This window comes from Penicillium chrysogenum (assembly GCF_028827035.1).
Source record: "Penicillium chrysogenum strain IBT 35668 chromosome Unknown utg000002l_segment0_segment0, whole genome shotgun sequence".
NCBI lineage: Eukaryota > Fungi > Ascomycota > Eurotiomycetes > Eurotiales > Aspergillaceae > Penicillium > Penicillium chrysogenum.
The window spans coordinates 2282415-2309936 of NW_026622750.1; the positions used below are offsets into that span (position 1 = coordinate 2282415).

Genomic DNA, 27522 nt, shown 5'->3' on the forward strand with positions numbered 1-27522 from the left:
TTAGATTCAAGCTGGATCCCTACCACCTTAGTTAATACTTCTACCACTTTAGCCTAACCATACACTGCCGCGTAACTACACTTGGATTCCCTACGGTTGTAGCTATGTGGAGAGAAGTGTCGCTATCATAGTTGGTTGTTAAAGGGTTAGTTTCATTGGTGAGGGCTGGGCAGTTAACTAGCCGTTTTTGCTGCCTAGTCGATTTTGATATCAAAAAGTCGACTCAGCGGAGCGAACGCTTGAAACATACTTTTCGCCCGAAAGGTCAATGTTTCATAGCAATTCTGTTTGGAGATCTGATAAGGTCATCTGGATTTTGCATGGTTTTACCTGAGACGAGATGTGTCAAGGGGAGCTGTTCTTATATGGAGACGGGTACCCGCCGACTAGTCTCCCTATTCTTCCTATTCTCCCTATTAGTAGTAGGGAATCGGGATTAAGCACTTTCCCATATAAAACCAGGGATAAGAGTTTAGTTCTTTTTATTGGCCATTTCGACCCACCGTTCGCTTCATGAGAGTTTCAGGGGTTTGAGGTTTCGGATATACTGTGTTATAGGTAGTTAAGCATGGAGGATCTATCACATTTTGTACTGTACCTAGGTTGTAGGTACGGATTATTTCAGGCGAATAGGAACATTGAATGAATGTCAAGTATGTCAATTATTGTTTTACCATATGTCGACTGTTATGTTAGGAGACTGTAATCTTAAAATGTCCCTATTAACGGCAGAAGCAAGGTAAAGGCAGTTATCCGACTGATTTACCATTTGGCTATGTGTGGGGGGGGATCTTCGATCTTCGATTTTAATCTTCTTTTTCTCCTTTCAAGGTCTTGATATTTCCATTTCTCTTTCTTTTTCTGTTTTTTTTTTTTTTTTCTGACTTGTGTCTTGTGTGTCTTTTTTCTTCTTTTAATACGGTGAGTCTCTTCCCCACGTCTCTAAATGGTCTCCACATGTCCAAGGGGGGAGCACGGATACTTTCAATTGCAACTCCAGACCTCGTTCGTGTCTTTCGTGTACATAGAGAACTGTCTCTGTGCTGTTTTTCTTTCCTTGCTCCCCGACAGGACGAATCCTTTAGTCCCACTTGCGCCTAATCATGTCTCTTTAGATCGTTACTTGTCGCATTCCTCGAAATCCCACATTCCTCTCGTTAATTCCCCCTCCCCCGGGGACCTGACTCGGATCTCCCACTGCATGTGGCCTTCGCTTGAAACGAACATTCCTCGAACCGATCGACAACCTTGAAATCCTTCCCGTGGATCTTGCAATCGGATATCCATTTGCGGGGACTGGCACGCCTTAGATCTGGTGTCTCGAGCTCCAATCGCGTCGGGCGATTCACAACACAGCCATGCCCTGGCGGCCGCTGCCTCGCATCGCCTTTGCCGTGGCCATATACCCTTTCAATCCATCTTCCCCCGCAGATCTACCATTGGAGCTGGGCGATGAGCTCTACATAATTGAACAAGGAGGGAGGGACGGCGAGTGGTGCCGAGGCTATCTGGTCGCGCCGCCTTCGTTGCTGGCCGGATTGACAAGTGCCAAAGGCCAGACTCTTGAAGCTCGTGTGTTCTCCGGTATCTTCCCGCGGAACTGCGTTGAGATCAGAGAGGTGCTGGGCGACGGCGACGGATACAAAGCACTACTAAATGCTGACCGGAAAAGCATCGATCGACTGACCTTTTCCGGCTGGGATGGAGAATACCTGTCCCGGAATAGTCTGGCTTACTCCGTCAATGACTTCCAGGCTGTTGGCGAGGTGTCTGATGTTGTCTTTGCGAAAAAGGGGAAGCCTTCCCAGATCATTATTCACAAGACCGATGGGTCAGACCAGGCAAGTCCGCGATGGCGAACGGGCTCGATTCCACATACGCCTGTCTCCCTTGCTCCCCGCGACCCTGATGCGCCCAAGCCTGCTGCTCCCGTCCCGATGCTTAAGATTGGTGATGAAACCCCGACTTCTCTCACAGAGCCACTAGTCGATGAGATCGCATCGTGTCTGCGCGAATGGCATTCGACTAATTTGCATGAACTGCTGTTGGGACGCCGGTATGATGTGTTGGAGGAAATGTCAACCATTGTACAAGAGCTGGACTTTGCGAGACGACAATTACTGCACAACGTTCTGACTGGAAAGGAGAAGGAAGCATTGCGGGACGAGACAGTCTGGAAACTTGTCAAGGCAAACAAAATGCTTAGCGGAGACGTGATTGTCCGCGATCCGGAGGAGAGAGGCCGTTTGCTAACCGGTGACGACTCTGCTATCCAACTGGCAAAGCTGCAGTCCGAGATGAGTATGCTTGAGTCCCGTCCCACCCAGACATCCGATGCCACCGCACTTCATCATTTGCTGCTGGAAATCAACGCCGTATCAGGGAATGCACCGGGCCAAGTGACCATTGGAATTCAGCTGTTTTCCCGTTCAGACGCTGGTTCGCTCAGTCCACTGTCTGAGACTTTTAGCTTAGATATTCCGTCTCCTGATAAGTTCGTCAACATGAGCCAAAGCAGTAGACTGAAGACCCTATTCACCGAATTGGCCGCAACAGACATTGGTGATGGGTCCGCGAATGGGCGGCAGCTCTATCTAGTTGCTTGGGTCCGTGCTCCAGAGTCGCGATCCACAGCTGATACCACTCCTACGTCGAGGCCATCAGTCTCGCGGGAGAGTCCAACTCCGACCAAGCCCACGGCAAACGGGGGCGTCCAACCCTCGGCCAAGGGAAGTTTGAGAACGCGGCGCAGCATGATGTGGACGCCCAAGCAACGGGGACCGAGTTTAGATCAGCCATCGAAGTCCACAACTCAAGGGCTTCCACGATCATCAAGCAGTACGTCCAGCGCCAAAGAAGCAACCTCTCAATCCGCCCCAACGAAGGAGGTCACGGCGATCCGCACTGTTGGCGTTGGGATACTGGAGATCTCGCCGATTCTTCGACAGGATAAGGACGTTGAGCAGGTGATCAATATTTGGTCGCCCCGTCGAGACGGCGAAGACGGCGAAGGGCTCACGGATGGCTTCGACAAGTTGATCCGCGCCTTGCTTCCTAGTCCCACCGGCCGGTATGTGCGTGCCGACCCTGCGGCCCGTTTGCACCTCCATCTACGCCCCTTTGCCAGTTGCGACGCCGAGTTCCTGATCCGTCAGAACCCCACTATACTGCACGATGTCGTACAGACCCAGCGCATTGGGTTCTCTAAGGCTCCTACAAAGCCAAGATCCGATATCTACGTGACGCTCTCTCAGGCCGTATTCCCCGCAGATGCTCTCCTGTCTCACCCGCAGGCTGGTCAAATTCCTCTGCAAATGAGCACGGGACTCCATAATCTTCAACTTACGCTCGAAGTGCGTGATGCTAAAGGAGCTCGGATAGACAAATGTGTCTTCCCTTCGTCATCCAATGCTTCGAACACGGCCTGGCGCACTACAATCGCCCAGCGCGGCACGCCTTGGAACCAGACAATTCGACTCAAGATTCCCACGGAACAAATCCCTGGCTCGCATATGGTGATGAGTGTTGCAGATGCGCCAGAATTTCCCTTTGCTCTGGCCTGGATGCCCCTCTGGGACCAGCAGGCTTTCATTAGAGATGGGCGTCACTCTCTGCTGTTACATGCTTATGATAAGCAGACATCTAGCATTGAGAATGGAAAGGGTGCTTATCTGAACCTCCCATGGAGCGCGCTTGGCAAGAATGAATCCGCCAAAGATGAAGCCGTGACGGGCCCATTGGCCACTTTGCATCTTGAAACCCATCTTTGCAGCACAGAGTACTCTCAAGACCAAGTCATTCTGGGCCTTCTGAACTGGAAAGAGCGGCCAGTGGACGAGGTCTTAGATACGCTAAAGCGTTTACTCTTTGTTCCCGAGATCGAGATTGTCAAACAACTCAGTGGTGTCTTCGATGCGCTCTTCGGAATCCTGGTCGAGAATGCTGGCAATGAAGAATACGAGAACTTGATCTTCAACGACCTGGTCACTGTTCTGGGAATTGTTCATGATCGACGATACAACCTAGGCCCGCTAGTCGACCGCTACACCGATGAGCAGTTCAACTTCCCATTTGTCACTCCGTGCCTTATTCGAAGCTACCTGCGCCTCTTGAACGCAGGGACAGACGGTACTCAATCTCGAAGTCTTCGCGCTGCCTTCAAGGTGGGACGCCATCTGTTGAAGTTCATCATCAAAGCCCGCGAGCAGCAAAAGGCCAAGGAGGAAGGTATTGGTATCACCACAGTGCAATCCACCTTCAACAGAGACATGCATACCATTTTCAAGTCTATGGAGACGTTGATGAAAAACTCCTCGCCGGCTTTGGTCGGCAGCAAAACCCTAGTGGTCCAACATTTCCATACGTGGTTGCCCGAGCTCTCCAACGTCCTGAGCAAGGATGAAATGATTATGATAGCTTTGAGTTTCATGGATTCATGCAAGGATGTCACCGGGATGTTGATACTCTATAAGCTAGTTCTCATCCAGAACTATACCCAATTTGAGGTTTTCGCCTCTGGTGAGGAGAGACGAACCTTGATCTCCAGCTGTATTGGTTGGTTGGCTCCATACTGGGGTTCCACCTCGAGCGTCTCGGATTTGTATCGGGATCAGGTGCGACTAAGCAGCTCAATCGTGGCTCAGTTACTCAGCCAGTCTGATCCTCTTCTTTACGGGTTCATGCCGAGCATCGTCGCGTCTTACTGTGCTATCTCCACTGAGGGAGTAGACGAGACAGAATATCTATCTTTGCTCTTCAGCAAGGCTTTCCCCTTCCAGATGAAGTCTGCCAAGACTCCTCAAAGCTTCGATGAGTCTCTGGTTGAACTGTCTGCGCTCATGGCTGCCATTGCCAAGATCCCGTCTCCCAACCTTCCCGCCTTGAAAGAATTGGAGCTTGCACTATTTGTTGCTCAGACCCTTGAGGCCCACAACTCCCTCCTCGACTGCGAGGCTTACCCCGAGACTTGGTTTAGTATTCATGTGTACAACCACCGCGCGACTATCAAAAGCCTTGAACATATTGCAGTGTTGCTCATTGACAAACTCCTTCCGGCACCGGATGATGCCGATACCTTCGATACAAAGCTATGGGAGTCATTCTTCATGACTTTGTTGAAGGTAATTTCTAGCGATGTCCTCGCGCTTGAGACCTTCCCCGAGCAGAAGCGCCGCGCGGTCTGGAAGATCGCCGGCGATGTGCGCGAGCAGGGAGCGGACCTGTTGCAGTCGACCTGGGAAGCCATTGGTTGGGAGACCACGGATGACGAGAGGGAGCGCTTCAATTTGAAAAGGCTGGGCGGTTATCAGGTTCAGTATGTTCCCGGCCTGGTGCCTCCTATCATTGGTTTGTGTCTCAGTGTCCACGAGGGGCTGCGACATGTTGCTGTTCAGATACTGCAGACGATGATTCTGAGCGAATGGGATCTGAATCAGGATATCTCTATTATTGAAACGGAGATCATCTCTAGCCTAGATGCTCTATTCAAGTCCAAGCAGATGAATGAGAGTGTCAGCCAGAAAATCTTCATCGGCGAGCTGCTGGATCTGTTCGAGAGTGAGACGATTTCCGATGATCTACTGTCGAATGCTGTCAAGAGTCTTGTCGGGACAGTCGATGAACTCCTGGATCTTTTGGTGGCTTCTCAGAGTGGCGCCTCAACCCAGAGTCTGCACGCTCTGAAACTGATGGAATACATGAAGGACATGGGTCGCGAGGATATCTTCATTCGCTACGTCCATGAACTTGCCGAGGCTCAGGCCGCAGCGGGTAACTTCACCGAAGCAGGTCTTGCCCTTCAGTTCCATGCCGATCTCTACGAATGGGATCTCAACAAGCCTATGCCGGAGCTGCTCAGACCCGCATTCCCACCTCAAAATGCATTCGAACGGAGAGAGGCTTTGTACTTCTCCATTATCCAGCACTTCGAAAATGCGATGGCCTGGGGCCCCGCGTTAGCTTGCTATAAGGAGCTCGCAGTTCACTACGAGCACACGACAATGGACTTCGCCAAGCTCTCCCGAGCCCAAAGCTCCATGGCTCGAATCTACGACTTCATCGCCAAGGGCGGCAAACAATTCCCGCGTTACTTCCGTGTGGTCTACAAGGGTCTCGGATTCCCTCCTGGCTTGCGCGATAAGGAGTTCATCTTCGAGACGTCCCCGACAGAGCGCATGGCCTCTTTCGTGGATCGCATGCAGCGGGAACACCCTACTGCGCAGGTCATGTCTACTGGCGATATTCCTGACTACGAAGGCCAGTTCCTTCAGATCAGCGCTGTCAGCGCTTACCGCGATGTCTCTCATCCTGTCTACCAGCGCCCGAAGGTTCCGTCCTCTGTCCGCGAGCACCTACTGATCTCGGATCCGTCTCGTTTCTCTGCCACCTCGCGACGACACACGGGCAGCTCGGATGTCCGTGAGCAATTCGTCGAAAAGCTCGTTTTCACTGTCTCGGAAGCGTTCCCGAATATCCTCCGTCGTAGTGAGATTGTTTCTGCTCAGGAGGTTGCTCTGTCGCCTCTGCAGACTGCCATTGAGCGCACGTGGCGCAAGACACAGGAGCTTCAGCTTATTGGCCGTCGTGCTGCGTCCGGCGAAGATTCTGGTTTGTCTAATCTGACTGAAGCGTTGGAATCACTCCTTGAGGCCGGGTCGTCAAACTCCAACTGTGTGGCATCGTACCGTGTATTCCTATCCGATGCGGAAATGGCAAGGAACAGGCTGCTTGAAGAAATTGATGAAGATGCTGAAGAGGTACAAGCAACGCAGCAGCCTGTGGACCCGATGGAGACTGCGCTCTCTGTTGCACTCGTCGACCACGCCTTGGCTATCAAACATGCACTGTCTCTTTATCAGCGTCCCGCTCAGCAAGCCACCCAAGCTGAACTGCTTCGACGCTTCGAAGATGTCTTCGAGCCCGAACTGGCTTCTCTCTTCCCAGCTCCGCTGGAGTACTCATCACCTACACCCACACAGACAGCCCGCCAATCCCCCTCCTTGAGCGACAAGCGCCGAATGGCACCTGTCCAGCGAGTTGTCAGTCCGGAACAAGACCTAAGCCGCACAACCCGAGGCAATGCCCACGCCCGCAAGCGCTCCGACAGACAATCCGTTAGTCACCGGATCAGCATAATCAACCCCTTCAAGCGATCCCACGGCGCCACCAACTCCATCTTCACCATCCAGCAATCCGACAGCAAGGGCCAAATAACGGGAGAACAAGACGAAAACCTTGACGACGACACGGCCACGATCCACAGCCGCACGACCAGCCACTCCCGCGGTGGCCGAAGCGAGAAGCGCCGCAGCTTCTTCGGCGGCGACAAGACACACAAGCACGGCTCCTCGCCGTCCGTCGCCCATGACTCCCAGACCTCATTGAACACGCACAATGTCTCCCGCGACACGGCCGCCCGCTCCAACGACGGCGGTAGTCGCGCCGGCTCCCAACACCGTGGCCCTACCGCCACCGGGGCAGCCACGGACCGGGCTGCGCCCGCTTCCAGTGGTGGATGGTCAACGCTCCCGTCTACGCGCGATTATTCGCGGCCTGTCACACAAGAGAGCAATGCGGTGACCCTGACAACTACAAATGGCACAGCCCCGCTGTCCCCTGTTCTCAATAATAGTAATAACGGGATGCGTGACTCGGTTTTCCGTCGTTTCAGTATGCTCAAGGGTGTCGGACGCAAGAACAGTCGGATGGATTTTAAAGCTAATGGTGCGCTGCCGGAAGAGTAATGACGACCCCCCCTTTTTTTCCTTTCCCTCTTTTTTTTTTGATTCTATCCTTTATACCTCTTTTTTGTTTAGTTTTTTTTTTTTTTTTTTCTGTGTTTCGACTCTCCTTTTATTTTATTTTTCTTTCATTTCTTGATGTGACTTACTACCCTGATGTATTCTTTGCCTGACTTATTTATTTTTTTTATTATATATGTGGACTGGGGTTCTCCTTTGGTGTTAAAAGACATATACCATGTGCTATATAGTTCCAATCTACATAATGTTATTTTACCCAACAGCGCTTCTTATGTTGTATATGTCCAAAGTCTAAGTCGTCAGTATCCATGGATCTCCGAAATGCAATTGTCCGTGCATCCAATCGTCGACTGTGGCAGTGCACAGTCTTGGCTTTGAATTGTAGCCAATCATCATACTGAAATAACCTGCTATGTGGAGAATCAGGGCTGGTGGGTCGTCATCTCAGAGCTCCTCTCTCCACTGACTGGGCCACACCCACCTTGGCCACTACCCAACGCTCCACTCCTTGCTCTGCATGTTCCTAACAATCAAAGGCTGTGCTAACCTTCTGAAATTTCCATGTCACAGCTAAGAAAGAAACCTTGGACGTGGCTTGAACCCCCCACCGATTATCCATTCCTTAACCTATTTGGACCTTTGGAAGCTTGGTAGAAATTATGTGTGCGTTGATATACTCCCCTTCCCCTTCTTCTCCCATTCTTCCCATCCGCTCCTTTCCGGCTTTCACAGAAAGCCTCCTTAATTATACAATTCCGTCGATGCATACACATAATCCTCCAGTCTAACTTGAGATCATATCCAGCTCTCCCAAACTTCCGCTCCCACTTCCGAAGCCACACCTTCGGCCCACGAAGAATGACCTCTGGAAACGGCTCCCTGGACGCCAATGAGCGGACAGGGCTACTCGGCGCACACCGCGACTCCTTCGCTGGCCTCTCGCCTCACGTTCACGCCGATGAGAATGGCCGCCACCACCACCCTAATGATACCCGCGTGTGGGTGCACTGGCCGATGCACGTCGTGCACCTGACGTGGAAGACCCTCGTCCGCGACTACGTCAATGTCCTGCTTATCTTCGTGCCCTTTGGCATTATTGCCGGTGCCCTAGAATGGGATTCCACCACTGTCTTTACGCTCAATTTCTTTGCTATTGTTCCCCTCGCTTCGCTACTCAGTTTTGCTACCGAGGAGCTGGCCGCTACTCTCGGCCAATCGCTTGGTGGCTTGATGAATGCCACTTTTGGAAATGCCGTTGAGCTTATTGTAAGTTTGCCAATCCTGCCCGAATCAATGTCCTCGGTGCTAGCTGGCGGGTTATTGGTGTTGGTATTGATATGATGCTAATTTGCTTGTTTCTTGATAGGTCAGCATCATTGCCCTCAGACAAAACCAGATTCGCGTCGTTCAGGCCAGCATGCTGGGCAGCATTTTGTCTAACATCCTGCTTGTCCTAGGCTGCTGCTTCTTCGTCGGTGGACTCCGCTTCCGCGAACAGAGTTTCAACAGCACCGTGGCATCAACCATGTCCTCGCTCATGGCAGTGGCGTCCGCATCGCTTATCATCCCTGCCACTCTCTACGCCGCGATCTCCAATAACACCACCGCCAAGCCCGATGCTACTGGCGAAATTCCGGACCCGGACAAGGCTGCGCAGAAGAACATCCTTATCTTGTCGCATGGCACCTCCATCATCCTCCTGATTATCTACGTCATGTACCTCTACTTCCAGCTGGGATCCCACTCCGACCTCTTCGAGGAGACGAACTGCAGCGATACCGAGAACGGCGCTGGCGCCGAGGGTGAGGAGGAAGAGGAGGAGGAGGAGCGCGTCCTCAGCCCCTGGGCTGCGGCTGTGGTTCTCGTCGTCGTGACCGTCCTCGTCTCTATCTGCGCCGATTACCTAGTCGATGCTATCGACCCTCTTGTACAGACGACAGGCATGAGCAAGACGTTCATTGGACTGGTGCTGATTCCGATTGTGGGTAATGCCGCGGAACATGTTACTGCCGTTGTGGTTGCGTACAAGGACAAGATGGATCTCGCAATCGGAGTCGCTATTGGTAGCAGCTTGCAGATTGCGCTGTTTGTCACTCCCTTCTTGGTTATTCTGGGCTGGATTATGGGCATCGAGATGACGCTCCACTTCCAGACTTTTGAGACCGTTGCTTTCTTTATCTCTGGCTTGGTTGTTACCTTGCTTATTCAGGATGGAAAGTCGAATTACCTTGAGGGTGGCATGTGTCTCGGCATGTATCTAATTCTTGCCTTGGCGTTCTATGTCTACCCTGATAGTGTTGGCAACTAGGCTATTACTTCGGTTTGGGGGTTTATTTTCGCGTTCGGGGGGTTTGTTGTCTTTGCCCAGTCTTCAGGGCTCTCTTTTGTTTATCTGTCTATTTCATTCTTCCATGCCCTACATGTAGCGTCGCTGTGTTTCCTTGTATTCTACGTCAACCCTGCTTGTCTATAGTACATTAGTAGTCAAAATTGCATGTACGGGTATATTTCTATAAGATTTTGTGAAGAGCCCTGAAAAAATGAAGTCAAATATGCTATTAGAAGCGAATCATTTGATGGATTTTTATATTGACATCATTATACATCGCGGAAATATATCTACGCTACATGAAATCAGCAGCAAAAGTCTTTCCTTCAATGTTCACACTATTGTAGACCCGAGCAGACGGTCAAGAGAATCCAAGCTTACGTTTTAGCCCTTTCGTCATAATACAGACTAATTATCCCCCTGCATCCACATCACTCCTCAATCCTGTTTCCATCAGTTGTACACTTCACGACCTCATTGAAATCCTTGGCGCTGACTAAGCCATCCCGGAAATTTACTCGAGACCGTAGACTTCCCGAAACAGGTCGATTAATATCCCCCGTCTCGATAATTGTACAGGGGCCGACACAACCGCAAATATGCCGCCTCGCCTCAACCTCTTCACAGCCAACAAGGCCGTCTCGGCCCTGCGCCAATCCACCACTCCCGCACTGTCCTCCCCCCGGAGCATCGCCAGCCCCATCCGACTTCGCGCCGTCCAGTCACTACCCATTCAACGCCGATGGAACTCTTCGCGCGATGGCTCAAAGAAGGTGGAGCCCCAGCCGGACGAGCAGACTTTCCCGACTGTCGATCAGCTGCCCGATGTTAGCGAGGAGGCCAACGAAATCTCCCGAATCATGGAAAAGGAAAAGCGCTGTGATGGTATTCCTTCTAGTCCGGAGTTGGATCAGGGGTCGCCTGTTGAGGAGGTGAGCAAGAATGCATAAATGCATAATCCCAGGGCTTACAGGTCTTGGCTGGACAAGGATGTTAACTGTGTTTCGTGGGACAGATCCTCAGCCGCGATAAGGACGCTATGAAACACATGCCGAAGGTTATGCGGGACGCATTGAAGAAGTCTGGTGGCTCGCGCTCGTTCTCGACTTCGACTCGGAGTCTCATGACTGATGTGCAGGGCGAGCCTAAGAACGAGGCCAACCCTATTCCTCCTAATGTGCCTGGACTCGAGGGCGCTAGTGATGAGGCTGCTGCTGCGCTGGCTAGCATGATTGAGCAGGTGCAGGGTCAGGCTCTCGAGGAGAACCCTGGGCTTAAGTTCGATCCGCCTGCTGTCCCGGAGGATCTGAGGACGTTGAACTTCCGCAAGCGCTACGATACCCTGCAGGATCAATTCACGAAGATGATGATGGAGAGTGGGAAATTGACCAAGGCGCAGAAGGTATGTCTTTCGTTCTCCTTTTCTTGCTTATGTTCGGCGAGGGTGTGAGAAAATTGACTAACTGAATATCAGAACATGTCTCTCGTTCTGGATCACCTCCGCACTGCCTCTCCTCCTCAGATTAACCCTCGCCGCCGTCTCCTTGGGGCTCCCCCAGCATCCCAGCTCCCCCTCGACCCCGTCCTCTACCTCACTCTCGTCGTCGACTCCGTGGCGCCTCTCTTCCGAATTCGTCAGCAGAAGGGTATCGCCGGTGGTGGTACTGCCGTGCAGATCCCCCACCCGCTGACTCTGCGCCAGCGCCGCCGTACTGCGATTAAGTGGATCCTCGATGCGTCTGATAAGCGCCGCGATGCGCTGTTTGCCAACCGTGTTGCGGCTGAGGTGGTGGCGGTTGCTGAGGGTCGTAGCGGTGTCTGGGATAAGAGGGACCAGCAGCACAAGATTGGTATCTCTGGTCGTGCGAACTTGAATACTAACGTCCGTCGCTAAATTGGCCTTATGGGCTTGTATTTCTTCTATCTGGGTTTTGGGGTTTGTCTTGTATCTCTGAGCACTTCTGCATATGTACATTTATATAGTCCGGTCAAAAAAAAGAATTTGACTTTTATTCTTCATGGGACTTTATTGTATTCTCCGAGACAATTGCTACATGATGTCAATAATCCTTTTAATTTGACATATGCAACAGAGTTCCTAGTGTGGCTTATGATCTCTCCAGACCACTGCCCAATATCGGTATGGCGACTTGCTGCCTAGTGTTACATTTTCTATTATTGGAGGCCACATGCCCTGAATCGAACTTACTTGTACATCTTGCATATCAATTGCTTCTATACGTCAACCTCATCTTGTTCTCCGTGGCAGCTCTCCCAGTGCTTTGTATAAAACATTGTCTGATAGGCCCCGGGGCCAAGCAGCACGATTACCTAATATACAGCTTAGCTCGAGCGCAACTATTCTTGGAGTCGGAAGGGGAAAAAAGAAGGGTCAATACGTTCAATATTTGCCTGTCTACAGTCCGAACTAGATTCCAACCAGATATCACCATACACCCCCGATCGGCGAAGTGCTGCGTTAGATCATTCCCGACTTGATCATTTGCCAGTGCAACCCCGAGCTCCAGCTGACCCGGACTTCTCGACCCTCTTCGCGACCCCACTCACGATAGAGGCCACTTCTACATTCCCCTCGTTCTTGCGTCTCTCTCTACTCCTTGAATGACCTAGGCCGACTATCCTCCGGCCTCCTCCGACGGTGGCTCCCCCCTCGCACTCCGATTCCATTGAACTTGTAGAGTACCATCCCTCCCACACAGCCACCACACGCGCATCTGGCCCCGCTCGCTCAGACCAATATCGAGATAGCGCTGGGCGGTTACACCCTGCCTCCAACTCGCCGCTCGCGGGCCTTGGTATCGTTGGAGAATCGCAGGAGAAGAAATTCGAGCCCGGCCAGCCCCAGGGCTCTCGTCTTCGGTTCTGGGCTGAGGCTCTCCGACGCCGCGCTCACAACGCATCGCACGGGAACGTCGATCCGGATCCCAAAGCCAAGATGAAGTTCTCGCACAGTATTCAGTTTAACGCTGTGCCCGATTGGAGTTCGAACTACATCGCGTACAGCAATTTGAAGAAATTGTAAGTTGTTGGCTTGAGTATCGGTCTTCGGCTTTGTGGTTGTGATGGTGTGGTGCAGATTCGGGGATCTAATTGGTGTCACATTGCACGGGATCGATGCATCGGATCGGATAATTGTTTGTAATGGTGCTAACGTTGCATCGTGGTCAGGATCTACACTCTTGAGAAACAGGTCAATCGCGTTGAGGGACCGTCGAACACAGATGTAGAGTCCGCTCCGCTGCTGGGTGCTCAACCGAGTAACCCGGATGCAGTCTTTAAACGGGCTCTCGACGTTGAGATGGATAAGATCTGTTCTTTCTATCAGAAGAAGGAAGCGGAGATTTTTGAACTCACCGATGAGCTCATAAAAGACGCCGATGTATATCTTTCCGAGACGGACGGTGTCGATATGGACCCCGTCAGCGAGACAATCATCAAGGCGAGTTCCCGCCGTGGTAACGGTCATGGCTCGGTCTCGCGCCGGCGGTCCAGTGCTGTGAGCAACGACTCAATGGCCGACGATGAAGGTGAAGGTGCCGATAGCGACGACGACCGGTCTCCGACGACCCTCCCACAGCGCCGGAGATTGCTGCGGTCGATCGATGACGAGTCTAACACGGACGACCAGTACGGTGATCTGGCAGACTCTTCCTACTTTGCACAGTCGACCACGCGAGAACCGCACGAGTCGGTCTTCAACGACGAGGATTTCCTCGCTCTCTACAATACCGGTATATCGTTGAAGAAGCGTCTGATCGAATGCTACGTCTCACTCTGCGAACTTCGCTCCTTCATCGAGTTGAACAAGACTGGCTTCGCCAAGGCCTTGAAGAAGTATGACAAAACCTTGGACCGCAGCCTGCGTCGAGACTACCTAGCCACGGTTGTCCATCCCGCGCCGCCTTTCACCGACAGCACCATGGCTGAAATCGATCGGCATATTGAGAACGTGGAAGGTGTGTACGCGGGTATCGTCACGAAGAACAACAAGCAGTTTGCTAGGCGCGAGCTGCGTCTGCATCTGCGTGAGCATGTCGTCTGGGAACGGAATACTGTTTGGCGCGAGATGATCGAGATCGAACGTCGTGCGCAGGCCGCAAATGTTGGTATTCGCCGGACCCTCCTGGGCGGCGATGAGGACCCGGCCACTGCACGGCGCCAGGGTGACAAGAACGAGATCCCCACTCAGGAGATGTCAACGCCGCTTGGTAGATTCCAGTTCCCGGTGTGGCTTTGCAGCTTAAGCTTTGGTACGCTGGTATTCAGTATCGCCATCTTCGGTGTATTGCTTTCCTTGAACATAATGGACACCCCCGAGGAACAGAACTGCTTGGCTATGTTGGTCCTCGTTAGTATCTTGTGGGCCACTGAGGTATGAGATATTCTTCGTTTATCTTGCTCACATTGAATGCTAACATCGAGTGATAGGCTATTCCGCTGTTTGTGACTTCGCTTCTTATCCCATTCCTAGTCGTGACTCTAGGCATCATGCGGTCAGACGAGGAGCCTCAAACGCGATTGGGGCCCAAGGAATCAGTCGGCAAGGTGTTCGCGGCGATGTGGACTCCTGTGATCATGCTGCTCCTAGGTGGATTTTCAATCGCAGCGGCGCTGTCCAAGTACGATATCGCACGACGTATGGCCATGTTCGTGCTAAGCAAAGCTGGATCGAAGCCATCTGTGATGCTGCTTACCAACATGTTTGTGAGCATGTTCCTGAGCATGTGGATCAGTAATGTTGCGTCTCCCGTGCTCTGCTACTCGATCATCCAACCTTTGCTGCGCAACATGCCTCCCGAGTCCGACTTCGCCAAAGCACTCGTGCTGGGTATCGCGTTAGCGGCCAATGTCGGCGGTGCAGCGTCCCCGATTGCCTCACCGCAAAACATCATTGCCCTGCAGAACATGCAGCCGCATATCAGCTGGGGCACATGGTTCTTCATCGCACTCCCCGTCTGCATCATCTCCATTTTACTTATTTGGGTTTTGCTGCTGGTGACATTCCGCCCAGGCCGCAACGCAACCGTGGTGCCCATCCGCCCCGTCAAGGACCGCTGGACCGGCATGCAGTCCTTCATCAGCATTGTCACCTTCCTAACTATTATCCTCTGGTGCACCAGCCACCAGCTTGAGCACATCTTCGGCGACATGGGCGTCATCGCCATAATCCCTCTCGTCCTCTTCTTCGGCACCGGTATCCTCAACAAAGAGGACTTCAACAACTTCCTTTGGACAATCATCATCCTCGCTGCCGGTGGTCTGTGTCTGGGCAAGGCCGTCACGTCATCGGGCTTGCTGCACACCATCGCCATGGGAATCACCGCCCGCGTCGAGAACCTCAGTCTGTACAGCGTCCTTTTGGTCTTCTCTTCTCTCATCCTTGTCATGGCCACCTTCATCTCTCACACCGTCGCCGCCCTCATCATCCTCCCACTTGTCCGCCAGATCGGCGTTAGCATGGAGGATCCTCACCCCAACTTGTTGGTCATGGCCAGTGCCTTGATGTGCTCTGTTGCGATGGCTTTGCCAACAAGTGGATTCCCTAATATGAGTATGTTCTTCCTTCACCTCACCTGTATCGAGCTCTCTGCTAACTTGTTCCTCTTAGCTGCTATCATGACCGAAGTACCTCAGACAGGCCAGCGATATCTCCAAGTCCGCCATTTCCTGACTCGCGGTATCCCGGCCAGTCTCATGTCCTTTGTGGTGATTGTCACTCTTGGATATGGACTGATGTATGTTGCAGGCTTGTAGGGCATGGGATGATGGAGTGGTCTCGTGACATTTTGGAAGAGTTGCGGGTTGCAAACTTTTTGGGTTAGATCATATACTGGCATAAACAAAGAGGAATGAACATATATTGGAATCATAGTACCTTTTTTCTCTATTTGTCGGTGTTATCTTCATTCTTGTATGTATTTTCTTCCTGGGTTTCTGTTGGGGTTGGCTTCTTTGCATAAATGATAACAGCGTCTGAATGCACATTTCTTTCATCCTGATGGCTTCAACCAAATATGAGGATAGTTACACTTGTCCGACTTCAGACTTTCAAGCCAATTTCAACCGATGAACGTCTGCATGACGTCCAAGATTCGATCTTCTGTGCAAGGTCTGGGAAATTCTCCCTGTCTTGATCTTACCTACTACCTACATACATTACTTCTTTCAATCTACGCCGCCTCATTGGTGAGAAATAAACACAAAAGCCTAGTTCATTATTCCAATTATCCAGACCAGATACTTTATAAGACTAAAGGCTAAAGGAGCACTGTATACCACAAAGACACCAGGACAGGGAGGTCAGATCTAGGGAGATAGCCTAGCCGCAGACAAGAAAGACACGAAATATAACGAAAAAGGAAATAGACATGAAAAATAAAATGATAAAAACTCAACCCATGCATCGTGCATCACCGTAACATGAGACATAAACAAGTCATAGAAGGTATCCGTAGACATACCCGATTACCCGTACAACGGAGCTCCGGATGCTCCAGGGTCCATCGAGATGAGATTGGATAAGCAGATATAGAAGCGAGGTATATAGATACTCTTTTCTATTTTGTGAAGAGCAAGATTAATTACTAGATCGTTAGTCAGTGAAATGCACCAACAGAAAGTATGTCAAGTTAGAGCCACATCGGGGGATTAGGGTTATTATGGACAACAAGACCCGGTATACGGAAAGGGGAAGACAAGAAAGAAAAGGGAAATACTAACAGCAAACCAATCGTCAAATCACCATGAATCTTCGCCTTGAGCTGAACCTCAATATCCAGATTCAAGTCCAATCGCAGACGAAGCTGCTCATCCCGACCACCATCATCTTCCTTCTTCTCCTCACCACCACCAAGAATCCCACCAACAGCCTTGCCCGCACTACCAGTCGCCCCGTTCAGGGCATTCCCGGCTGTGTTCTGCACGAGCTGGCCCGCCTGATCCACGCCTCCAACACCCGGAAGCCCACCGAGTGGACTGCCGTTTTGTTGTTGTTGCTGTGGCTGGCGCTGGCGACGGACGCGACGGGGTCGGGGCTCTGGTTCCATTTCGCTGCGTGCGATAGATTCGGTTTCTGATTCTTGGCGGGGACGAGGTCGGCGACGACGACGCTCGGGCTTGGGTTGGGGTTCGGGTTGGGGTTCGGGTTCGGGCTCGTCTTCTTCTTGTTCAGGCTCAGGTTCAGGCTCGGAGTCCGGTTCTTGTTGTTTGACGGGCTCTTCGGGCTTGGACTCGTCTTGAGGTTGCTTGTCCTGGTCCTGGTCTCGTTCTGAGGCTGGAGGGGTTTGTTCTTGTTTGCCGGGAGACTTCTTGCCTAGCTTGGGCGGGGCACGTTTGGGCTTGTTGGGGGTTGTGGTTGTTGAGTCGGGAGTAGGAGTGGGAGGTTGTTCCTGATCGGACATGGTGGAAATAAAAGAGGAAGAGGGTTGTTCAGGAGGGGAAGTGAGGGGAATATGAATTGATTCGAGAAGACGAAGGACAAAGCGTTAATAAATGAACTATGTAATCGTGCGTATAGTTGGAATGATGTAGATTGTTCAACCGTTTATATCATCAGAGGGGCTAGCCTTGGATAAAACCGGGCCTTCTAGATAGAATCTAACCGCCTCCGACGTCAGATGGTACTGTGGTTCTCGGATCCATATCAACTGTGGTGAGACTCTCTACAACATAGCAGGGGAACCCTTAGAAGAGGTATGACGTCCGGTTTCAAGGATCCAGACGTGGCAGATGGAGCAACCTGGTATAAATCGGAAAATAATATGCAGTGGCCGAGTTTCACGCGCCAATCAGACTGGATATCGGTGAATTCGGTGCATTGACATTCTCCACTGAAATAGATTAAGTAGTCGTAAGACGGAGAATGACGCCACTCAACGTCAAGGTCTTCACAGTAAATTGCCTGTAGAAAGGCAGTTAGCCAATGAAATAGACGAAGAGGCAAATTACTTGTTCCTGGTTTTTTTTTTCTTTTTCCATTTGGTTCAGCCCACGAGTCTGCTTTTGTTTCCACGGATCGTGACAGGATGAGGCGGATATCCAGTTGGCCACTTGGGAGATTCCGGACTTTTTGCGGTGGATTTTCGCTGTGGACACGGCCATTGTCAACGGTTATCAGGGCTGGCCCGATATTATGTTTTGAGAATGACGATCATGCAAGTTGGCGGTTGGAGGTTGAAGGTTGAAGGTTGGAGAGGGACAGCCTCCAACGTCATGTCCCGCACTTTTGATATGTGCCGTTTTCCCTTGATATCATACCCTGTCTTTCCCTTTTGGTTTATGTTTAGGATATCCTTCCACTTTTATACATTTTTCTTTTGACCATCTTCCTGCCTCTATACTCTATAATCTAGTCTCATCACATCCATCACATCCATTATGGCGACCGTTGAAAAAACCAAAGAGCAGCCCAAAAAGCTCCCCGTGCAAGAGGACCTCTCCGACGGCGAAGACTATGACAGCGCCGATGACTACACCGACGACTATACCGACGAGGAATATGAGGAAGTACCACAAACCAAGACACAGAAGAACAAACAACTGCAGAAGAAACCTCTGCAGAAACAGAAACAACCCATTCAAGACGACTCCGATGACTACACGGACGAAGATGACTATGGCTCAGACGAGTACGAATACTCCGATGACGAAGCCGTGCAGCCGTATTCGAACTCAAACTCAAACTTCAAGCCCTCGGGCGGCATGGACGTCCTCCACAAGGAGGAGAAATCAATGCTGGATGAAGAAGGCATGAAGTTGAGATTGGAACTGAATCTGGAAATCGAGGTCGAGCTCAAGGCGCGCATTCACGGAGACCTTACCTTAGCTCTCATGTAAGTAATAACCGAGGCATATCCTCACCCCCAAGCCCCTCTTCGAGAACGTCTGCTCAAAGACCGGATTAGGAGTTGATCGCGTTTCATATCAACAACAGGGCTTGATCACCCATTCTGGTTCCATTGCCAATCCTATCACGAAGATCCAACGTCGTCACGAGTGGTCCTTTTTCAATGCTTCAATTTCTTCGATGCTGCTTTTCATAGAGCCATGTTTTGATTTAATATCTCTCGATTTGTCTGCTCAGGGGGTTTTTTTTTCCTTTTTTTTGCAATGGTTTTCCTGGTCGGCGTGCAGGGCCAAGGGGATGCAATATGCCGTATATACTGCTATGTGTATTCCTTGGACGATCAGTTGAATGGAGTTTCTCTTCAACTGCAGCAGTAAGTGGTGTATGTAGTAGTGTAGTGTAGTGAAGTGTAGTGTGGTGAAGAGCGTAAAGTGTCATGGCGGAAACTGTGAAGCCGAGGCCCGGGTCTTGGCATTTTCTACTAAACCCGTTGTGTTACCAACTCCCTCTTACATTGTACTTCCAAGGTTGTCCTTTACTCGGTTCAAATCCCAATTATTTTACTTGTTTCACAGTCCAATTCAATTGATACTGTACACTCCAAATACAGCCGTCACTATGTCGTCCAAAGACTTCATCATCAAGCACATGAATGCCGACCACCAAGATTCTCTCACACTGTTCTTACAAGCGTACTGCGGCATCACATCTACTCAAGCCAAAAATTCCCAACTGGAAGAAATCAGCACCTCAAACCTGATCATCACCGCTCAGGGTACTCGCTACAGCGTCCCGATCGAACCGGCAATGAAGGACTACTCGGAGGCGCGTGGTCGAATGGTTGCCATGCACAAGGAAAGCCTAAAGCGTCTGGGCCGCAGCGAGATCACACTCACAGAGTACCGTGCCCCGCGCGGCATTGAGGCCGTGATCTTCGTGCTGTGTTTGTTGTTCTACGTCACCTGCTTCCAGCGCAGCAATCTGCAGCCTGGCTCGGATCTCTACGAGTACCTGGGTCTCCAGCGTATTCCCTGGTTTCCGCGCATCGTCTGCATTCTCCATCCGTACGTCGTGGCTATTCATATCGTTGAGACTATCGCGCTGGCTGTGACTCAGTTGAAGCCCCTGAATGTGCCTGCTCTGTCGGGTTTGTGGTGGAAGTGGGTTGCGTCGTGCTTCGTCGAGGGATACGGTTCGTTCAAGCGCATTAAACAGATTGTGAAGGAGCAGAAGGCGAAGAATGGCAAGAGCCAGTAGAGTGTAGCATAGGCAGTCAATGGTAACAGACGCAATTACTGGCAGAGAAAGCCGACCATTTTTGTTTATGTATGGATTTCGGGTAGCTGCAAGAATAACTGGAAATAGACAATGGAGGGCGATGTTGTACAACGTTGGGATGTATAGCTATGGCTCGAATGTCAGATCGTGATCGAGCCGCGTCCAGATCAAGGAATGTAGCACCACGTGACTGTATGATGAGTCATCCAATGGACATCACCTGACTGATCCAGTGACTGATCCAGTGATTGGATCCACTAATCCCAATCTGGCCTAGTGCCGGTTAGGGCACTACACAAGCGAGCGACACAGTGCGCCCTGCGAAATTCAGCGACTCCACGACCTCAAACTCCCACGACAACCCTACGACAACTAATTTGTGTTTCTGGTGAAGGGCTGCACATTTAGAGGTGAGTTATCGGTCTATCTCAACTCCTGCAAGGTTTCTTTCGAAAAATTCTGTTTCGCTCGCTGCGCCCATCAATTTCGATCATCGGTATTCAATTCCTCCACATCAACTTTCGATCCTGTCTCGCTTTCAACGGTCATACAACCACTCCGCTACCACTGTCGCCCAACTATTCGGATATTCGAAGATTGATTTTGTACGGTGTTCGCGACGAAACAGAAGGATTGAAAGGGAAAAAAAAAGAAAAACTTGCACAAGGTCCACCCAAAATCAACAACATCTAACTTGTGTCCGTCGACTTAGACCCCTCCATCAATCGCAAACATGGGTATTTCTCGGGATTCTCGCCACAAGCGCAGCGCCACCGGTGCCAAGCGCTCTCACTACCGCAAGAAGAGGTACGATTCTATCAACCCAGCATGAGATCGAATATTCCTTTCAATTGGGGAGAGAAGAAAGAAGAAGAAAAAAAGGGATTCGATATACCAGTTACAGATTCTTACATGTCTTTGTCCTACAGAGCGTTCGAGAAGGGTCGCCAGCCCGCCAACACCCGTATTGGCTCCAAGCGCATCCACCTTGTCCGCACCCGTGGTGGTAACCAGAAGTTCCGTGGTCTCCGTCTCGACTCCGGTAACTTCTCGTGGGGCTCCGAGGGTATCTCCCGCAAGACCCGTGTCATTGGAGTGTCCTTCCACCCCTCCAACAACGAGCTGGTCCGCACAAACACCCTGACCAAGTCCGCCGTTGTCCAGATTGACGCTGCCCCCTTCCGTCAGTGGTACGAGGCCCACTACGGCCAGCCCCTCGGCCGTAGACGCCAGCAGAAGACTGAGGCTACTGAGGAGAAGAAGTCCGCCTCCGTCGCCAAGAAGCAGGCTGCCCGCTTCGCTGAGTCCGGCAAGACTGAGTCCGCTATCGAGCGCCAGTTCGAGTCCGGTCGTCTGTTCGCCGTTGTCGCCTCCCGCCCCGGCCAGTCCGGCCGCTGTGACGGTTACATTCTGGAGGGTGAGGAGCTTGCTTTCTACCAGAAGGCTATCCGCAAGTAAACGAAAAAATAAAATATTCGGTTGTTGCAACGGGTGGATCGGAGTTTCAGCTATGTCATGATCAGAGCATCCACAGGATGCAATTTGTCTGTAAAGCTCTGAACCGTCAAATCCATGGGGAATTGTTCCTAGTTTCATGTCTTCTTTAGTAATTGCATTTCTAATTGCGTAGTATACAAGTATCGAAGAATACAATCCTGGGTAAGACTTCAGAGGGAGAACATGATCCAATTTGTTTTTGTTCTTATAGAACTTATCGCTGTAACCAGTACAAGTACGTGTTGGGCAGCCCACGTACTTGGGAAAACCAATCTTCCGGGGGCGTTTCCCGAGCCTGAGCTCGATGCTTATCCATCTATCCCCCGCAGCCCCAACCTTCCCTCAATCAACCAACATGTCAACCATCAAAACCCGTATTTGCATGATATCAGACACACACACAAGCACACCACATCCACCCCAAACAACCAACCATGCCTACCGCTACCCACTCCCCAAAGCAAACATCCTCCTCCACGCCGGCGACCTCACAAAAGTGGGGTACCGCGTCGAGCACGAAGCAATGATCGCCATGCTGGCCGACGCCGACGCCGAGCTCAAGCTCGTAATAGCAGGCAACCACGACATAACCCTAGACGAAGAATACTTCACAACCTTCGGCTACACCCGCCACCAACGCCCAGAGCAACTAGGCGACGAATCCATCCTGCTATCAGACGACAACCTCCAGACCACCCTACGCACCTCCTCAACCAAGACTCCAAACAAAGACTCCCTTAAATCCTATGCCCGCTCCATAAAATCCCTCTGGACAAGCGAGTCCGCCCGGAACGCAGGAATAATCTACCTAGAAGAAGGAATCCACTCCTTCACCCTCTCAACAGGTGCAACCTTCACCATCTACGCTTCCCCCTACCAACCAGAGTTCTACAACTGGGCTTTCGCATACCCTCGCGATCAGGACCGCTATAACCCCGCCCCCGCCGCACTCCCTCAGCCCCAGAACCCAATCCCCGATTACCCGGCCATCGACATTCTACTAACCCACGGCCCGCCTGCCGGGGTCCTGGATCAGGTCCCGCCGGATTTGAACGTTGGCTGTGAGAATCTCCTTCGTGCGGCGCGGCGTGCAAGACCCCGACTGCATCTCTTCGGTCATATTCATGAAGGGTGGGGTGCGCAGCGTGGGGTGTGGGATGATCAGGCGGGTGGAGATGGTGGTGTTAGGCTCGAAGATGTGCCGACGGATGCGGAGGAGATGCTGGAGAATCGGGGCGCGTTTTATGATGTTAGTGCCGGGGCGGAACGGCCGCTGCGGGTTGGTGAGGAGACGCTTTTTGTTAATGGGAGTATCATGACGGTCGCGTATGAGGCGAGGAATGCGCCGTGGGTGGTGGATTTGGAGCTTCCTGTTGCTGGGGGATAGGTTCAAGTATCTTATGAACGGTTCCTGGATATGGTATGGTGCTGGTACTGAGAGTAATAGAAGGAGATGTATGAACGAGCTTTAGTGTTGGCGGTTATTTCGGGGTCTCTCATATAGATTTTCGGTTGGACATATATATCATGAATAAAGTGTTCTGTGCGAAGTACAAGTCGCTGGTAGTAGAAGAATGAATATCGGACTGGTTGTATTGATATATTTTTACCAAGGCTAGCCCTTAGGATAAATATGTATACACAGACTGAGCTATTAATTTGATTGCTACATATATGAACCGAACAGCATAGTACCTATCTAATAATTGTCAACTATATTCTTCTATATATACGCAGTAAAGCACAAGAAATAGCTACGAAAAAAAAAAAAAAAACCCTCTGAACCACCATAGTAAGACCATCGAGAAACAAAAGGCAAAAAAGAAAGAAAGAAAAAAAGTCCTAAGGCCGAAAGAGATAACCATAAGCAAACTACCCCCAACTCCATATCGTCAAACATAAGTCTCGAATTCACCTTAAGGAGCACCACCAAGACCTGTAATGTTTATTAGCTCCCGCAAAGACATCGTATCTACCCAAAAGACTCACCAGCAACGAAGGCCAGGTACCAAGTACGCGAAGCACCGCCATCAATCCAGCTGTAGTCGAAGTTCGGCTGGGCAAAGAATTCCCACGCCGCTTTGGGATCAATGAGGGCCAGGTTGGCGTACAACACACCCCTCCATCCTCCCTCGACCTTGGAAGCCGGGGTTGAGGCATTCTCAGCAAACATTGCCTGCCATTCCTGGCGCACGAACTCCTTTCGTCGTGCGAAGGGGCTATGTGGCATGAGTGGTAGCATGTGGATTCTATGGTGGTTGTTAGCAAATTTCAGAGTGAAACAGCGGAAGGGTGGTGTACATACCCTTGGACGAATTCGAGATTGGCGCCGAAGTAAGTGGTGTGATCGACCTTGTTCTCGAATAGCTGGTTCGGTATGTTAGTGTCGAGACCGGTTAAGGCATGGGATGATGATGACGGTACTTACAATTCCGGTGACCTTGTTCGCAGTAAAGTTCGCCGGCTGGTTGACATTGTCGTCCTCCATCAAGAAGTAGTTATGGAGAGACCGGCCCAGGATACCCAACATGACATTGCCACGAGCTTCCATGCTAGCATCGCCGGTCGTCTTTCCCCACATCTTGATCGCATACGCGAACATGGTATCTTCCGATGTAGATTCCTGATCCTTGCCATCGAAAGACTCGAACAAGCCCTTCGCCCATGAGTGACCGTTATACCAATCGAATGAGCGCGAGAATGGGAAGTGGGCATCATTTGCAACAGAGTTACCAGCATCACGAACAAGCATGTTGACCCACTCCTTGTTCGCGGCCAGCCAGCTGGGATCAAGAGAGCCGATTATGGCGGCGGCTTGGATAAAGTAGCCATAGTGGAAGTGGTGGTCGTTGTAAGCGGTGTTTCCGAAATCCTGGTTCAGATCGCCGTTGTAGCCGGCGGTCGAGACAACGCCCTTCCAGATGGTATCGTAGGCGAGTGGGAATTGCTGCTTGTTCTGCACGAATAGATCGAAGGACTTCTTGAGCGTTTGGAAGGCATCTGCTGCTAGCTCGACGTTGTTGCCGAGCTGGTTGACCGTGTACACTAGAGTTGCGAACTTGCTCAACGCCTTGCCGCTGTAGTACATGCTGTTGAGATCTGTCTGTTCTGGAATGTTCTGCTTGAGCTCGTGGGGAGCAGCCTGGATAATGGCGCGCTGAGCTGCGGCTGACAGCTCGTGGACACTGCCATCGGTGGTTGACCACGGGGCGAATCCAATATCGATGGGGAGGTTTTTCTCGACCATAGTCCAGCTTTCTCCGATTACGGCAGTGGAATTTCCCTTTGTTGTGGTGCGAAGGTGGATATCGGTGATACGGCCCTTGGTGGCACTGTCGAAGGAGTGGACGTGATGGGGTAGGGCGAACATGATCAGAGGAGTACCTTTGATATCTTTTCCGGCTTTGGTCCAAGAGAGCGTGTACGTGCCCACATCATCTGTGAGAGAGCCAGAGATCTCTCCTGCCACAGGGTACACGCCAGAGGAGTTATCATAGAACTTCTCGCCAGATTTGCCTGCGGGGTTCTTCGCAACTTGGATAGTACCAGAAAAGCCCTTCGGACCACGAAGATGGGTCTTTGAGACTAGCTTGAAATTCGGATCCTTGCCATCAGCTGGAGTGGCATAGAGAAGCCAAGTCGTGTCATCTTCAAGGAAAGCCTGGTACTTGAAGATGCCGGGCCTAGGAGAACCGGCGCTGACGACCTTGCGGAAGAAAACACCACTTTCAACAAGGGGTTCCAGGTCATTGTACACAGCTGTTGCGTAGCCCATGCCTTGGACAACGGGGAAGGTAATCTGTTGAGCCGAGCCTGCGGAGCTCTTCAGCACAGCATGGGCTGAGAAAGCCTTTGGTTGCTCGACGTTCATGACAGAAGACTGACCAAGCTCGGTTGCAGAGAGAATCAGATGTTGAAGGCCGACAGGGTTGATGTAGTACTGCACTGGATTTCCAGGGATCTTGTTGTTCGGAGGCCCGTATGCGAGCATGTGAGACTGGACATGGGAGACAATCATACCCCAGCTCTTCAGGGAGCCGCCTCCCTTGGACCATGCCAGAGAGTAGGGCTGAGTAAAGGTAGCATTGGTCTGAGTGCCCAGGTAAAGGCCGGCATAGAACTTATTCGTCGCAATAGGGTCAGTGGCATTGGCCTATAACACAATGTCAGAATGTTTGATTCGTATCGTGTTCCCATCCGTGATTATCTTACATGCTCGTTCTTCACAGGGTGGTCATCTCGGGACTTGATACTAGCGGGAATAGGACCAGTCGCAACCGGCTGGAAGATATCTTGGTCATGCATGGCTTTGGGTTTATCTGATGCAACCGGGGAAGAGCCTGTTTGAACGGGCTCTACTAAGCATTAGAATATGTGTAAAATGGTATAACAATTCATGTTGAATCATACCGTCTGACTTAGTAGTACTCTTCTGCGGTGGATCTGTCACAGATCCAGCTGTAGGATTTGGCGCTGAGTTTTCAGGATGTTTGGCTGAAGTTGTTGCCTGAATAGGGTCAGATTTGCCTGTATCAGTAGACGGTGTTGGCGCAGTCGGTGCTGGGGCAGTAGTATCATCACCAGAGCCCAACAAATCTCCCAAGCCGTCAACAAACTTGGCAACGTCAAACTGCGGGAAAGGCTGCTGTGACGAATGTCCGTCCTGTTGCAGGCCTACTCGATACACCTAGTCCAAAATGTCAATACCATGCCATATACCATGCAGCACATTTCTCTGAGACGTACTGGGTGAGATTCGGGTATAAGGAGCCTATCTTCACTGCTTGAAGGTGGATATTGAGTCTCGAAGGCACTGGCAGACTCGGTAGCTGTGTTTTGCAGAGTAGCCCCTACTTCATTTCCCACACGTGGGAGACAGTGGGCGATTTCTGTGGTTAGAAGCCAAGTTAGCAAGGCTGTAGCCTTCCATTTCAAGCGTGTGTCCATGGTAAAAATCCAGATCTCGTCGCGAATGTTAAGCACGCGGAGATTGTAGGAAGTCTGTGTGCTATTCCTCGATCCAATCCAAATTGGATATGAATCACTTGAGGGCAGACGACTTCGGAGGGGTCCAAAATGCGAGATGAAACTGGGAAAGGGGCCAGGCGACTTAAGGGAAAAGCAGACCTACAAGTATGTGCTATGGATTCCAGGAGATGTGCTATACCCCCTCGGATCTCAAACACTCAGGTCCAGATCAGGACAATACACGAGCCGGTTTGTTGTGAATGGTCCGTAGAATATAGATAGATTCCACAGACTGTCGATCCCGATTGATCTTCATAAATGTTAGCAGTGTACAGTCTTCTTTGGCTAAGGGGAATGACCAGAGTTGGGTATCGTGTCTGGCTCAGCAATGTAGGGCGCAATAGGCAACACGTCGAGTCCGCGTGCGTTCCCCACCACCAAGAATGTGGGCGGGAATCACTGCAACGACCATCATTTACTTACTGAATTATATGAGATTTAAGTTGCCCAGGTAATTGGGGTTAATGATGGATCTGATATTCCATCAGTTGATCGAAGATGTTAAATGCAGGCAGCACTTGCCAAGGGATCGCCGATGTGGAGTAGAACTGATGACAAGATGGGAAAGGAAGAAGAACATGAATATATGCAGATTCAAACCATTAAAAGACGGATATGACTCAATATGAATCACCGGACAATCCATGGATAACTTTCTTGTTACTTTTTATGGAATCATAGAATCATGGGACATGTTCCAATGGTTTATCCAAAAGGTCAAAGTTGACATTCCAAGAGGCATCTTACCATCTACATATGACCAT

At 51.0% G+C, this 27522-nt stretch overlaps 8 protein-coding genes across 8 annotated transcripts; 6 read left to right on the top strand and 2 right to left on the bottom strand.

Moving 5' to 3' along the window:
• Positions 1 to 1358: 1358 nt before the first annotated feature.
• Positions 1359 to 10068, top strand: N7489_004421 (guanine nucleotide exchange factor DCK1; the record flags this gene model as incomplete). The annotated part of the gene is made up of 3 exons (XM_056710173.1): positions 1359 to 7722; positions 8566 to 9026; positions 9127 to 10068. 3 exons carry the CDS (start codon positions 1359 to 1361, stop codon positions 10066 to 10068), a joined length of 7767 nt encoding a protein of 2588 aa, XP_056568594.1.
• A 620-nt stretch (positions 10069 to 10688) lies between these two features.
• On the top strand, positions 10689 to 15864 carry N7489_004422 (putative plasma membrane phosphate transporter Pho87; the record flags this gene model as incomplete). The annotated part of the gene is made up of 7 exons (XM_056710174.1): positions 10689 to 11021; positions 11105 to 11491; positions 11564 to 11971; positions 12213 to 12229; positions 12721 to 13128; positions 13279 to 14482; positions 14539 to 15864. 7 exons carry the CDS (start codon positions 10689 to 10691, stop codon positions 15862 to 15864), a joined length of 4083 nt encoding a protein of 1360 aa, XP_056568595.1.
• Positions 15865 to 16687: 823 nt separating this feature from the next.
• Positions 16688 to 17510, bottom strand: N7489_004423 (uncharacterized protein; the record flags this gene model as incomplete). Its single annotated transcript, XM_056710175.1, has 2 exons — positions 16688 to 16694; positions 16831 to 17510. 2 exons carry the CDS (start codon positions 17508 to 17510, stop codon positions 16688 to 16690), a joined length of 687 nt encoding a protein of 228 aa, XP_056568596.1.
• Positions 17511 to 18486: 976 nt separating this feature from the next.
• Positions 18487 to 18945, top strand: N7489_004424 (uncharacterized protein; the record flags this gene model as incomplete). The annotated part of the gene is made up of 1 exon (XM_056710176.1): positions 18487 to 18945. One exon carries the CDS (start codon positions 18487 to 18489, stop codon positions 18943 to 18945), a length of 459 nt encoding a protein of 152 aa, XP_056568597.1.
• A 628-nt stretch (positions 18946 to 19573) lies between these two features.
• N7489_004425 (DUF2470 domain-containing protein) lies at positions 19574 to 20212 on the top strand (the record flags this gene model as incomplete). Its single annotated transcript, XM_056710177.1, has 1 exon — positions 19574 to 20212. The coding sequence occupies one exon, from the start codon at positions 19574 to 19576 to the stop codon at positions 20210 to 20212; it is 639 nt and encodes a 212-aa protein (XP_056568598.1).
• A 754-nt stretch (positions 20213 to 20966) lies between these two features.
• N7489_004426 (40S ribosomal protein eS8) lies at positions 20967 to 21691 on the top strand (the record flags this gene model as incomplete). The annotated part of the gene is made up of 2 exons (XM_056710178.1): positions 20967 to 21040; positions 21163 to 21691. 2 exons carry the CDS (start codon positions 20967 to 20969, stop codon positions 21689 to 21691), a joined length of 603 nt encoding a protein of 200 aa, XP_056568599.1.
• A 394-nt stretch (positions 21692 to 22085) lies between these two features.
• Positions 22086 to 23117, top strand: N7489_004427 (uncharacterized protein; the record flags this gene model as incomplete). The annotated part of the gene is made up of 1 exon (XM_056710179.1): positions 22086 to 23117. One exon carries the CDS (start codon positions 22086 to 22088, stop codon positions 23115 to 23117), a length of 1032 nt encoding a protein of 343 aa, XP_056568600.1.
• Positions 23118 to 23646: 529 nt separating this feature from the next.
• N7489_004428 (glucan endo-1,3-beta-D-glucosidase) lies at positions 23647 to 26677 on the bottom strand (the record flags this gene model as incomplete). Its single annotated transcript, XM_056710180.1, has 7 exons — positions 23647 to 23666; positions 23720 to 23979; positions 24036 to 24097; positions 24159 to 25883; positions 25943 to 26085; positions 26141 to 26417; positions 26477 to 26677. 7 exons carry the CDS (start codon positions 26675 to 26677, stop codon positions 23647 to 23649), a joined length of 2688 nt encoding a protein of 895 aa, XP_056568601.1.
• Positions 26678 to 27522: the final 845 nt, after the last annotated feature.